Source organism: Mustela erminea, chromosome 15, assembly GCF_009829155.1.
Source record: "Mustela erminea isolate mMusErm1 chromosome 15, mMusErm1.Pri, whole genome shotgun sequence".
NCBI classification, from domain to species: domain Eukaryota; kingdom Metazoa; phylum Chordata; class Mammalia; order Carnivora; family Mustelidae; genus Mustela; species Mustela erminea.
Window position 1 is genome coordinate 71,554,143 of NC_045628.1, and position 14,785 is coordinate 71,568,927.

Genomic DNA, 14,785 nt, shown 5'->3' on the forward strand with positions numbered 1-14,785 from the left:
GGAAAGACAAAACTATTTGTCTTTATAAGTATTTACATTGTATTGTAAGTATTTAGATAGTATTTCTGTAGTCCTTTATATTTACCTATGTAATTAGGTAAATTACAAAAAATTTTCCCCTGAATTAAGACTTTATGTTTTAGAGAAGTTTGAGGTTTACAACCTAAATTTGAGAGAGAGGTACAGAGATTTACCATAGAGCCCCTACCCCCACACAGGCATAGTCTCTTTCATTATCAGTATTCTCCCACCAGAGTGGTACATTTGTTACCATGGATGAACCGACACTGGCACACTGTAATCACCCAAAGTCCATAGTTTACCTTAGGGTTCACTCTTGATGTTGCACATTTCTATGGGTTTGGACCCAGTATATTATATGTCCATCATTATAACATTATACAGAATATTTTCACCGCCCTAAAAATCCCTGTGTTCTGCTTATTTATCCCCTCCTGACCCCTGCACCCACTGATCTTTTTGGTCTTCCTATTTTGCCTCTTCCAGAATGTTATATAGTTGGAATCGTACAGTAGATACCCTTTTCAGATTGAGTTCTTCCGTTTAGCAATTTGCATTTAAGTTTCTCCCACATCTTTCCATGTAATTACCTTTTCCAGTGTTCTTTATTTCCTTATGTGGATTCAAATTACCATCTGTTGTCATTTCCATTCATCCTGAAGGGTTTTCTTTAGTATTTCTTGTAAGGCAGATGTGGTAACAACAAATTGTCTTTGTTTATCTGAGAATGTCTTCATTCTCCCTTCAGTTTTTGAAGAAGTTTTTCCAAATATAGGATTTTTGGTTGACAGGTTTTTTCTTTGAATATGTCATTCTACTGCTGTTGGGCCTCAATTTCTGATGAGAAATCCCCTCTTAATCTTATTGTGTTTCCACTGTTACATGATGAGTCACTTTTCTTTTGCTGCACCACAAGATGCTCTCTTTCAACAGTTTGAATATAATGTATCTTGGTATAAATTTATTTGGGTTAATAGTCTTTGGAGCTTATTGAGCTTCTTGGATTGCATATTAATGTTTGTCATCAAATTTGGAAAGTACTTGGTCATCTTTTCTTCATACACTTTCTAAACCACACAGTCTTCTCTCTCTCTCTTCTTCTATGGCTCCTAATACGTGTGTGTTTGTATGCTCCTCTATCCTACGGATCTTTGAGACTCTGTTCATTTTTTGTCTGTTCTTCAGGTTGCAAACCACCTGCAGAGAAAAGCCATATATTAATTTGAAAAAATTTAATATAAAGAATTATTACCTAGAGCTGGGTATTCAAGTAATGGGAAATTGACTCATAAAAAGTAAATAGAATTCTTAAAAAATGCAGGACTAGAGAATTAAGAAGAAGCCATTATCCATTTGGCTGATATTAGAACACCCAAGAAAGACCCCATGCCCACAACCAAATACAGGTGAGATCCAGATCTGGCTCAAGTAGGTTTGACCATGGGTCACTGAATGGCAGAGAAGTCACTCTAGAGCTGCATGGGCAGAACCTGCTGGAAATCCCCCTCTAAAGTGCTAGCGAAATCTCTTCATAAGGAGGTATCTACCTAGAGGCACTCTCCTATAATATGGCCCAGTGGGCATTTCTGGAGTTCTATGCTGGCCAATGGTTGCTGATTGCCATGCAATATAGGAGATGGGTGCTAGAAAAAGCTGCCTGCAATGCAGAAGCTGGGAGCAGGAGAAGCCACACAGTAGGCTACTACCAACTAGGCTCAATGGAACCAGAAAGGAAAAACCCTTCTTCCTGCAGTGTCTTTCCAGCACCATCTCCTGACAAGGCTTACTGACAGCTGGAAAAGGAAAAAAAAATTCATTTTCATAGAATAGAAAAGGAAGAGGAATTTGGAACTGAGTGGCAATATATTAATAATGGGCACATTTTATTCCTTTGGCCATTCACTTATATATGCAACTTTCTACACATATTTGAGTCCTATATAGCAACAAAATATATTTGCAACTAACAAAATGCAGCTATCCATGTTGCAAGAAGCCCTCCTCCTCTCCCCCAAATGAGGAAGTACATAGTCCCAAGTCCCTACAATTATTGTGGTCAACACAGGCTACAGTAATAATTCCTCAAAGTAGGCGGCAGTTTCACTGAATAGTCTGTTACAGAAAGACTATGATGTTAGCTTCGAAGAGCTTGTATATAAAATAAAAAAGAAAGGGAAGAAAACAGTGTACCCAAGTAAACATTGCCTAAAGCAAGAAGAAAAAAATATATTAATTTCTGTAATTGTCTCAAGGTTGTAGATGGTACCTATGGATTCCATCTTTAACCATTCCATTTCCCCCTTACTCTATGCTAAAACCTTGAGTTCTTTACCTGAATGATCCAGACCTTCATTCCTGAAGGGTGTGCATCCTCAATTGTTCTGCCTTGTCTTGGTTGCTATAGTTTCACATTGACTTTTACTATTAGGCATGAACGTAATAAGCTGTACCCCTGAGAATCCTCTAGGTTGCAAATATAGTCTTTTTTGGTCTCCAACCCAATTCCTAGTTGGTAATATGGATTAATCACTGCACCTTTTTTTTTCTCTACCTTCTATATATGGAACTATCTATTCCTCTTAAGGATAAGAAATGTCATCAGCACCATTTAGAACTGAAAGTTTTGGAGAAAGTAATTAATTTGATAATATAAAACAAAATTTTTGTTATTATAGAATATTAAACTTTTATGTAGTTTTGTTTCTAGAAATCATTCACTTCATGGTTTTCAAATTTGACAGATATAAATAATATGTATCTATTTAGCATGTTTTCTACATGCTAAAACTTCTCTATCTTTTCTAATTTTTACTGGGATTTTCGAATTTTCTAATATGTGATTTGTTCACTTTTTTCCTATTTCCTAATGCATTTGCTATTACTGCTTTTATTTTTACCAGTCTTCCTCTTGCTTTTTCACTTTCTAAATTATTTAATAAAATGATTGGTTTTGCTCATAAAATAAAAACCTAGTTATTAATTTATCAGTATTACATAATTCCATTAAAATTAAAACTGAGTAAGGGCTGTATTTTTATTTCTTTGTTCACTAATATCCTCAAATGTCTAGCACTGTGCCTCTACACAGAGGTGTTTCACAGCATAACATTCACTGGAATCTGTTTCAGATTGTTTCCTTTTTGAAATTATGGTTATTTTTTAATTGCAACAATCTTAGATTTTTGTTTAAATTTCCATTACTTTATCAAGTTTAGTGATTCTCAGACTTTAACATCCATCAGGCCTCACTTGGGGAACTCATTAAAACACTGATTTTTACATTTTAAAACATAGGCTCTACTCTCAGAATTTCTAATTCAATAGGCTTGGGGCAGGGATCTAGAATTTGTATTTTTAAGAAGTTCCCAGGTAATGCTGAAGTCTCACTGGGGTAAGATTCATTGGCCTGGTTTATTTCATTTTATGAGAATGCTGATTACCAACTTCTGCCTTAGACAATTTATTTAGGTATCTTGATGACTAAATAATAGATCAATTAGATATGCTGCCCCAGCTTTAAATATTCTATCATCTTAATTATGCTCTTAAAAATTCTGTCATCATTTATTTTTTGTGTAATTGAGAATAGACTAAGAGTTAAGAAGATGTATATTAAAATAGCAAACTGCTGAATTCTCTTAGTTTATTGTGTAGCAGAGAGAGAGATCACAAGTAAGCAGAGCAGCAGGCAGAGAGAGAGGGGGAAGCAGGCTCCACGCTGAGCAGGGAGCCCAATGGGGGCCTCAATCCCAGGACCCTGAGATCATCACCTGAGCAGAAGGCAGAGGCTTTAACCCACTGAGCCACCCAGGTGCCCCAAGAGTATAATCTTTTTAAGTATGCCTGGAAATTCTTTTTAAAAAATAAAAGACTTATCACAAACTTATAGTTGGTTCATTCAAAATGTACTACAAATATCCAGTTTCACATCTGCTGGTTACCTATCCCTGCTATTTTGTGAAAGACTTGATTTTGCAAAACTTTACCTACATGCAAATCATTTACCTGAGCCATTACTTTCTGATTCAGGCATCATGTCATATTTTCCTTAGTCCACCCAACAGACATAACTTTAGTCCTTTTCATGAAATTGGTATGTTGTGTCATTAAGCTTTCTATGCAGTGTTCCACTTTTAAGAAGTGAAAGGCCTTGTACCTTTGGATTTACTTCAACCAATAGTTCCAATTAAGAATGGCTTCCAAATTCCTTCATCAGTTTTGCTGGAGCCTGCTCTGTCTGCTTTTTCTCAATCCTATTTTCTACTTCCAAAAGTCTCAATTCCTCTTGCTTTAACTTCTTCTCTTTTTTTCCCTCTATGGTATATCTCTATATTATAGTATTCTAAAATTATCCTACACATTGCTTTCTGTCACAAATTCTCCTTAATCTGACATTAATACTGATGCATCTTTTAATATGATTTAAGTATGCTCACTGCTTCATTTGTAATTTTTCCAAATTTTTTTTAGATGCATCTCTTCTAAGTAGTAAAGCATTGGATTTTATTTCATTATACACCCATTCCAAGAGACTTTTTAGTGAGCAGATTTAAGCGATTGACAATTTTTTACAATTCTTACATGTCATTTCATTATAGAAAAATCAGAATGCACTAGTATTACAAAAAGAAAAATAAAATTGGTCAATATATTAGTTTTTTTTTTTTAATTTATTTTCAGCATAACAGTATTCATTGTTTTTGCACCACACCCAGTGCTCCATGCAATCCGTGCCCTCTCCAATACCCACCACCTGGTACCCCAACCTCCCACCCCCTGCCCCTTCAAAACCCTCAGATTGTTCTTCAGAGTCCATAGTCTCTCATGGTTCACCTCCCCTTCCAATTTCCCTCAACTCCCTTCTCCTCTCCATCTCCCCTTGTCCTCTATGCTATTTGTTATGCTCTACAAATAAGTGAAACCATATGATAATTAACTCTCTGCTTGACTTATTTCACTCAGCATCATCTCTTCCAGTCCCGTCCATGTTGCTACAAAAGTTGGGTATTCGTCCTTTCTGATGGAGGGAATACTCCATAGTCCCTATGACCCTGCAATTGCACTACTGGGTATTTACCCCAAAGATACAGATGTAGTGAAAAGAAGGACCATCTGTACCCCAATATATTAAGTTTTTAAAAATGGATTGACATACTAAGGACAAACTTTTTTTTTTAATTATTTGTTTCATAGATTCTAACGCAAAGACTTTAACATTGTTATGTAGAAAGAATTATCAGTTGTCTTTTCCTTTGATTTCTGATCACTTTTATGATCAAAAAATGTCCCTTCCTGGGGCACCTGGGAGGCTCAGTTGGTTAAGCTTCCAACTCTTGATTTTGGCTCAGGTCATGATCTCAGGGTCCTGAGACTGAACCCCATGTTGGCTCTGTGCTCAACAGAGAGTCTGCTTGAGATTCCTTCTCTCTGCCCATCTCCTAGCTCATGCACATATGTACATTTCTCTCTGTAAAATAATTTTTTTTAATAAAAAGGTCCTTTCCTGTCTAGAGATTAGATATTCATCTGCATTTTCTTCTGATTTTTGGTTTTGCTTTCTTTATATATATTACTTTGTTCTACCTAGAATTATTTGGTGAATGTATATCTTACTCATTTCAAATGAAAAATATAATTCTTTTATATATAATATTCTTTGGGCATACTGTAGTTAGAGCGTTGTAGTAAACATTCAATATTTATAATTATTTTTGTAAAGTATTTATTTATTTATTTATTTTTTGAACATCTAAATCAGGGTTTTTTTTTTCATTTATTTATTTTCAGCATAACAGTATTCATTATTTTTTTACCACACCCAGTGCTCCATGCAATCTGTGCCCTCTATAATACCCACCACCTGGTACCCCGATCTCCCACCCCCCTGCCACTTCAAACCCCTCAGATTGTTTTTCAGAGTCCATAGTCTCTCATGATTCACCTCCCCTTCCAATTTACCCCCAACTCCTTTCTAACTCCCCGTGTCCTCCATGCTTTTTGTTATGCTCCACAAATAAGTGAAACCATATGATAATTGACTCTCTCTGCTTGACTTATTTCACTCAGCATAATCTCTTCCAGTCCCGTCCATGTTGCTACAAAAGTTGGGCATTCGTCCTTCGTGATGGAGGCATAATACTCCATAGTGTATATGGACCACATCTTCCTTATCCATTCATCCGTTGAAGGGCATCTTGGTTCTTTCCACAGTTTGGTGGCCATGGCCATTGCTGCTATAAACATTGGGGTACAGATGGCCCATTTTTTCACTACATCTGTATCTTTGGGGTAAACACCCAGGAGTGCAATGGCAGGGTCATAGGGAAGTTCTATTTTTAATTTCTTGAGGAATCTCCACATGTTCTCCAAAGAGGCAGCACCAACTTGCATTCCCACCAACAGTGGAAGAGGGTTCCCCTTTCTCCACATCCTCTCCAACACATGTTGTTTCCTGTCTTGCTAATTTTGGCCATTCTAACTGGTGTAAGGTGATACCTCAATGTAGTTTTAATTTGAATCTCCCTGATGGCTAGTGATGATGAACATTTTTTCATGTGTCTGATAGCCATTTGTATGTCTTTATTGGAGAAGTGTCTGTCCATATCTTCTGCCCATTTTTTGATATGATGGTCTGTTTCATGTGTGTTGAGTTTGAGGAGTTCATTATAGATCCTGGATATCAACCTTTTGTCTGTACTGTCATTTGCAAATATCTTCTCCCATTCCGTGGGTTGCCTCTTTGTTTTGTTGACTGTTTCCTTTGCTGTGCAGAAGCTTTTGATTTTGATGAAGTCCCAAAAGTTCATCTTCGCTTTTGTTTCCTTTGCCTTTGGAGACATATCTTGAAAGAAGTTGCTGTGGCTGATATCGAAGAGATTACTGCCTATGTTCTCCTCGAGGATTCTGATGGATTCTTGTCTCACATTGAGGTCTTCTATCCATTTTGAGTTTATCTTTGTGTACGGTGTAAGAGAATGGTCGAGTTTCATTCTTCTACATATAGCTGCCCAGTTTTCCCAGCACCATTTATTGAAGAGACTGTCTTTTTCCACTGTATATTTTTTCCTGTTTTGTCGAAGATTATTTGACCATAGAGTTGAGGGTCCATATCTGGGCTCTCTGTTCCTATGTGTCTTTTATGCCAGTACCATGCTGTCTTGGTGATCACAGCTCTGTAGTAAAGCTTGAAATCAGGTAACGTGACGCCCACAGTTTTATTTTTGTTTTTCAACATTTCCTTAGCGATTCGGGGTCTCTTCTGATTCCATACAAATTTTAGGATTATTTGCTCCAGCTCTTTGAAGAATACTGGTGGAATTTTGATCGGAATAGCATTAAAAGTATAGATTGCTCTAGGCAGTATAGACATTTTAACAATGTTTATTCTTCCAATCCAAGAGCATGGAATGGTCTTCCATCTTTTTGTGTCTTCTTCAATTTCTTTCATGAGTGTTCTGTAGTTCCTTGAGTACAGATCCTTTACCTCTTTGGTTAGGTTTATTCCCAGGTATCTTATGCTTCTTGGTGCTATAGTAAATGGAATTGATTCTCTAATTTCCCTTTCTGTATTTTCATTGTTAGTATACAAGAGAGCCACTGATTTCTGTACATTGACTTTGTATCCTGCCATATTGCTGAATTGCTCTATGAGTTCTAGTAGTTTGGGGGTGGAGTCTTTTGGGTTTTCCATATAAAGAATCATGTCATCTGCAAAGAGAGAGAGTTTGACTTCTTCATTACCAATTTGGATACCTTTTATTTCCCTTTGTTGTCTGATTGCTCTTGCTAGGACTTCTAATACTATGTTGAACAAGAGTGGTGAGAGTGGGCATCCTTGTCGTGTTCCTGATCTCAATGGGAAGGACGCAAGCTTTTTCCCATTGAGGATGATATTTGCTGTGGGTCTTTCATAGATAGATTTGATGAAGTTCAGGAATGTTCCCTCTATCCCTATACTTTGAAGTGTTTTAATCAAGAATGGATGCTGAATTTTGTCAAATGCTTTTTCTCCATCAATTGAGAGAACCATGTGGTCTTCTCTCTTCTCATATTAATTGGCTCTATCACATTGATTGATTTGCGAAAGTTGAACCATCCTTGGAGCCCAGGGATGAATCCCACCTGGTCATGGTGGATAATCTTTTTAATGTGCTGTTGGATCTAGTTTGCTAGGATCTTGTTGAGAATCTTAGCATCTATATTCATCAGTGATATTGGTCTGAAATTCTCCTTTTTGGTAGGGTCTTTGCCTGGTTTGGTTGTCAAGTATTTAGAATTGTTTTAACTTTATCCCTTCACCCAGCATTACTTACCAACATGAGAAATTATACTTCTAAAACCTATTATTATAAGTGAAAACAGGAATGAAGTATTTAAGACCTTATAGGTAAAGCAGGGTTAGGGGATTATAGTAATAAGCAAACCTAAAATGATGATAGACAATGCATTAAAGAAATCTACTCTTTGCATTTTCAGTATTTTAAACAGTAATAATCTGCACTGTTCAATTTTCAAAATGCTTTATGAATGTGTTTTTGCCTTGTAAATATAAATTATAAGAAGCATTTTCCCTGGATCTCCACAAAATAATCAGTGTTTTTTATGATTGTTATCTTTTTTAGCTTAGGTTAACTGAAGGAGAAAACTGCCAGTATACTGTGAGGTAGTCTTCAAACCTTTCTAATGCATTGTTTTATGTTTAAGATAACTTCATACCAGTACAGAAATGACCATGGCAGAACATTGCTCTACCTCTAAAGCTTTCACAAGTCTCAATTCCTTTGCTTTGTTTCACTTTGTCTCAGTTCCCTCTACTTCTCCCAAGATTACATTACAAAGATATCTACATATACTTGCTCTTCTATGTATTTTATCTCCTTTCTCTCTTCCCAGGATCCCATGCTTTCATCGTAATTTTAAAATTTATCCTCAAGAAAAATTACTTATGTTCACAAATACAGTAGGCTAAATTCTAACATTTGTGGAAAAAGTACAAGTACACAAATCCACATTTGTAGAATTTTGAACAGTAGGAATTATAGTTAGGGAGACATTATTGTACTCAATAGGAAGTGTTTAATATTAGAAATCTGCTTAATGGGACTGTATTTCATCTGGTATGGAAACATATTTAAGACAGCGGAGTTGATACAACTCCAAGTTGACTCCAAGTTGACTCTACCTATATAACTAAAACATCAGGATTACTGAGGAAGAGCTAGATGCAGTTAATTCAGTAGTGTATGTGACTAATTCTGATCAATACATGGCTGGAATATTAATAGTAAAAGCTTACCATAACAGTTGAAAAAGATCTACTTAAAATGGCTACTTTTATAGTAGTGTTTAAGTCATATGAAAATACCTTTATATTTTTGCTTTTTCCAAAGTACTAAAACTAGTAAACTTAGATCTTAAAATATCTTATCCGTATCAAATGTCAAGGGCTCTAAATGTGCTATTACAATAAATGTATATTCTGCATCAGTCCTTATACTTTAAAAGTTAATTTACTTCATCATATATCAAATTATATCAGTCATCATTGAAACATGTACAATATGTTAGTCTTGTATCTAATTGATTACAAATAAGAAATTCTGTTATTTTAACAACACAATAATAAATACAGCTCACCATCAGAATAGCCATTAAAATGAGTACCACAGAACAATTAGTTCAAATTTACTTCCAAAGATTAACTTAAATGATAGGCAGTTTGAGATTTAAAATACAAAAGCTCAAAATTTTGAAAGTTTAATAACTACAACTCAAACACCATAAAAAGGCAGTATTAAGGCTACAGAGATTCAATTGCCAGTGACTGACAGTCTACATATTGGCAGCGTACCAAAAAAAACAATGTCCCAATATAGAGTAAAAATGTGAGTGTCAGTACTGTGTGTTAGGCTAAAATGGAAAGTATTAACGAGGCTATTGATTGTAGCAAAAATAATGTTGATAAAAAGGTATCTAAAGGGGTGCCTGGATGGCTCAGTGGGTTAAAGCCTCTGCCTTCAGCCCAGGCCACCATCCCAGGGTGGGATCGAGCCCCAGCATCCGGCTCTAGGCTCAGCAGGGAGCCTGCTTCCTGCTCTCACTCTGTTTGCCTCTCTGCCTGCTTGTGATCTCTGTCTGCCATATAAATAAAAAAACAAAAAGGTTTCTAAAAACTTTAAGACACTGCAAGAGTTGAATCAACATTTCAAAATTTCTCTTTGGAGAAATGCTTCTTTCCACAGATGTTCATTACACATCCATTTAGGTATTATGTTTTTAGAAAGTAGAGGAAAAATTAAAAAAAAAAAATGGACCTGAAAGTAATCAATGGAAAATATTTTTGAAAACAAATCTGATATTGGAGTCCTAATGTAATTATTATGTCAAACTCCACCAATCCTCGAGAGAAAGTAAACTCCATCATCTCACATGGTGCTTAACAACAAAACTAGCCAAGATAAATGGTAACGTTAATAGCCATAATAAATAAATGTTACAAATTACGAATTACATTTAGTCAACACAGTCAGGTTATTTAATAATGCTCCCCAAACACAACAGGTAGCATTTCTAATGAATAATTGGGTTTTATATCACACCTCTTTCTCATGAGTGAATTTGTAACAAGGTTCATTTAAAATAAGGCACAGAACATGTGCCTTTCCTTCCTTGGTTTAAATGTTTAATCAATAATGACTCAGATACAAAGTACTAGGACTCCTAGGGGAATACCATGGTTTTAGGACAGGTGCTCTCAACCATTGTTCTTTTTTCTTCTTTTTCTGAAGGAGGATCCTCATGTTACAGGGGAAAAGAAAGGACTAGAGAGTCCAGTGAACAAAATAGTAATGACTTTTAAAAACTGAGAGGTAGAAAATAGTCAAATAGTAACACCTTGCAATTACAAAAGTACACATCAATTCATAAATATAAAACCTTAAATAATTCTAAAAAGGTAGTTAGTGGAAGACAGGCAGTAATTAAGAATAGTTAACATAGCTCAGTATTTAACACTGATGATACACTGGCAGGAAAGCAACCTTTTTGAGTATTATGGAAATTCCAACCGCCTGCATGCATGCATATAGGGTAAGAGTTTGTAAAGGTGCCAAGAGTTGGTGGCATCACACAACTGAGTGGAGTACTGAATTAGAATTCTCAGTTATTTGTGGTAATGCAATAATCTTAGTCTATGAATACCAAATTTAGTAAGTCTTAATAAACTCATTCAGCAGGTTCCTACTAAGAAGCACATAGTTGTCAGTAAAAATGAATCTATGAAATTGGGCTCATTCATATGTAACTATAAAACTATGAGCCTTGCATTTTTCCATGAAGAAAGTTCTCAAAGCCATGAATTTGCTTTAGATCAAGACTGATTTAGGGAACCCAGTGGCTGACATAGAGCTCAAAATACACAATGTAGTGGATGCAACTGAAATACACAGAAAAACAAGGATGTGTGATTAATATCTGATTTCATAAAAATATATAAAGTACAATCTCATTGATCTGATGTAATTTTGTGATATATTACATTTTAGACAGCATGGATTGATTCCTCAAATCTTATCATGAATTCATTCCTTTAATCACTTCAGTGATTTTATTAAAATTGGTTTTGATTCATAAAAACCTTACTAAATTACTGCAAAAACATTTCAATGGTCTTTGTTGATCTTTAAGATTTTTATTTGACAGAGCAACAGAGATCGCAAGTGAGCACAAGCATGGGGAGCAGCAGAGGGAGAGGGAGAAGCAGGCTCCCCAATGAGCAGGGAGCCCAAAGCGGGGCTATCTCAGGACCCTGGGATCATGACATGAGCCAAAGGCAGACGCTTAACGGACTGAGCCACCCAGGGATCCCCATCTTTGTTGATCTTTAGATATACAAATTTACAAATCCAAGGTATATATTATTTTTTATAGTAAAGGCGGTCACACTACAGCAAACATTCTAAACTTTTAACTGATTTTAGAAATAATTTCAGCTATGTACATAAAAAACCTATGTAACAGTTTGTATTTCACTTAGGAGCAAGAATAAAACAGTGTGTGGTGCACTATACTGTGTCAGGGTCACAGTGGCAGAGTTAGGATTTGACAGAATTAAGAGAAAAAGGCCTGCAGAAAAGATTAGGTAAGCCATTTTTACAAAAGAGAGGGCCATTTTTAGCCAATGAAAGCATGGGGTCCATTTGTGAATGGCATGGTGTGGGTGAAGTAGGGTTGGTAGAGGATTCAGAGAAATAAGGGAACTTGGGGAGATGCAAAAGGACTTTGAAAAAGCCTGGCATCTTCCAGAGGATAAAATTAGAAAAATCTTGTCCTTAATTCTAGTAATTTCTGATTTACTGACTTCTGGCAGCAAATGTGAAGGACACAAATTACTGCAAAATAACTGAAATATTTAGTATACCTGGTATTACAGCACCCTCTATCACATGATCATACACAGAACATTTATACGTGGTAGTCACTTTAATGTGGGAATATTCATTTATGTACAACTTTCCTGGTTCTAAGGCTTACTTACTACTTTCCAGCAAAGGGGTCAAAGGCCTACACATTTCTCCAGTTCTAGTATCATCACTGTCTCTCCTGTAATAGCAAAGAACATTAATGACAGAGCAATCCTGAACTCTAAATTCTTCCAGGTGTGGTTCTAGGACCAATACCTTAAATATCAGGGGAGAATTTATCAAAGCTATAATTATCCAGCTGTACTCCCAGTCCTTCCCAGTTAGATACTTGGGAGGTTAAGGCCAATCTGCTTAATAAACCTTTCAGGGACTTCTGATGGATGCTCAAGTTTAAGAACCACAGCCCTTTTATGGAAGAATTGAGTCAAGTTAATACACGCGACTGTACAAATTCTAAAGGAAAACTTATCTCGCTTTCATTATATACTTTGATATTCAGCTAAAACCCCATTCCAATAAAACACCAAGAACAATCTTGTGCTAGCTACCTAAAATTGTCAGGCCTACAAGCTTCCAGGGAAATCTAGATTGCCACGTAAGAATGCATTATCAGGCAAGACATTTACCTCCATTTGCTGACTTTGGGGAATTTATGTTTCCTCTCGAGTTACTAAAAAAAAATATATGCCATGCAAACAAATCTATATTCAGCCTGAGCAACTCTTGAGGCTATGACTGGGAAATTTCCTTAGCCTGTTTTTTTTTTTGTTTTTCTTAATGTTTCAAGTTTTTATTTAAATTCTAGTTAGTTAACATATAGTGTAACATTAGTGTCAAAAGTGGAATTGAGCCATTCTAGCCTGTTTTGAAAACAACTTATCTACCAAATTTTACGCTTCTCGGTGGGCTCCAAATGCTTTGCAACAGTGGTTTAATACGTGGAAAGGAACAAAAGCTTTTATTATCAGAGGACAACCTAAGCCACAAAGCCTGAGCCATCGTCCCAGCAAATGAGAAACAGAAGCCCCCATTCCTGACGGACTTAAGAAATTCATGCGGGGATGACTGGGAATAGTTAAGGAACAAGATACATGGTAGCATAAAAACACAGAAACCTTTTTTCTGAGCTTAAAACTAGAGAAAGAAATCCGTTTCCTCTCTATTTTGGGAGTACACCGCTACTCCTACACGCAACCTCCTCTTCAAAGTCCTGCGAAGTACCGCCTGCGCGGGAACCGGCAGGGCGGAGACTGGGGTGCCTCCCTTCCGTGGGGCGAGGGGGAAAAACACGCCGGGGCCGCGATTTCTCTGGAAGGTTCCGAAAGAAAGGTGCGCGCGCCCCCTTCGCAGGCGGCGGGAGACGCGGCACCAGATGGCGCTGCCGCACTGAGAGCTGGAGCCTGGGTGACTAGGGGGACGGGAAGGGGCGTCACCGGATCCTTCCCTTCGTGTCCCTCGCCGGAAATGCGCCCTGGCGCCAGCCTCTGGTCCCGGATATTAAGACTTCTGGAGAGTTCCCGCGTGGGGGCGGGACTAGGACCGGAACCGAACTGCGACCGTCGGTCCTTGGGGCGGAAGCCCCGGGCGGTGCCAGAGGGAGCTGCACTGTGGTGCGCGCGCCTCTCCAAGGCGGGAGCGCGGGGCTGGGGGAGGTGGGGCGGGGGAACGTGAGGGGCGGGGTCTCGCCGTGCGCGTGCGCACTTTCGGGACGTAGTCGCCGCTGGCGTGTGCGTCTTTTTCTCCATTTTTGCACGTTTGCTGGCCTGGCGAGGCGGAAGTGGTGACGTAGTAGGTTGCCCCCACCCGCCCCGCTACTCCCGCCCACAGGGTTTGGGTTTCTAGCTGTGAGTCAGGTTTCTGGAAATCTTTGTGGAAAGTTAATGGTATATGAGGTAAAAATTCGAGCTGTATTTTCCTCTTGACTCTAAAACGATCCACATGTTTGCCGGGCGCGGTCCCAGTTCTGGTATGGACCCAGCCTTTCCCTCTAAGTCTCTGGGCCGGCTTGATCCACCCACTGTTTCTTTAAGTATCAATCATGATGAGGCAGTAGGGATGTCACAAGGAAAGGGACTCAGGCAAATAGACTACTCCCGTGGAACCCAAAAAAAATTAATTAAGGAAGGGTCCGTTTGCTTTTTAACAGTGCTTCTCGGGAATTTAAGGAGTTCAGTCGACTTCATTTTTCTGTTTTTGTCAGCGTAAACATTTTATATTGTACTTTGTGTGGTGTAGTCTTGGTCTTGATCATACTTTGTTAGCTAAAGGAAGGCTGCTTGTACAAAGCGTTCCGGAGGAAGATTCTGCCGTTTCCCCATGTTTTGCAAAGTAGAGAGGCAAAC

The 14,785-nt window shown here is 37.7% G+C and overlaps 1 protein-coding gene across 1 annotated transcript; it reads right to left on the reverse strand.

Annotated features, from left to right (window-relative positions):
* Positions 1–782: 782 nt before the first annotated feature.
* On the reverse strand, positions 783–14,188 carry LOC116574473 (translation initiation factor IF-2-like). Its single transcript, XM_032315231.1, has 2 exons — positions 12,557–14,188; positions 783–1,218 (listed from the first exon to the last, which is right to left on the reverse strand). Exon 1 carries the CDS (start codon positions 14,186–14,188, stop codon positions 13,646–13,648), a length of 543 nt encoding a protein of 180 aa, XP_032171122.1. The 3' UTR covers positions 783–1,218; positions 12,557–13,645.
* Between the last annotated feature and the right edge of the window lie 597 nt (positions 14,189–14,785).

Excerpts from the sequence above, each read along its gene's own strand:
- LOC116574473 (XM_032315231.1), bottom strand. The coding sequence starts at position 14,188 with ATGGAGAAAAAGACGCACACGCCAGCGGCGACTACGTCCCGAAAGTGC.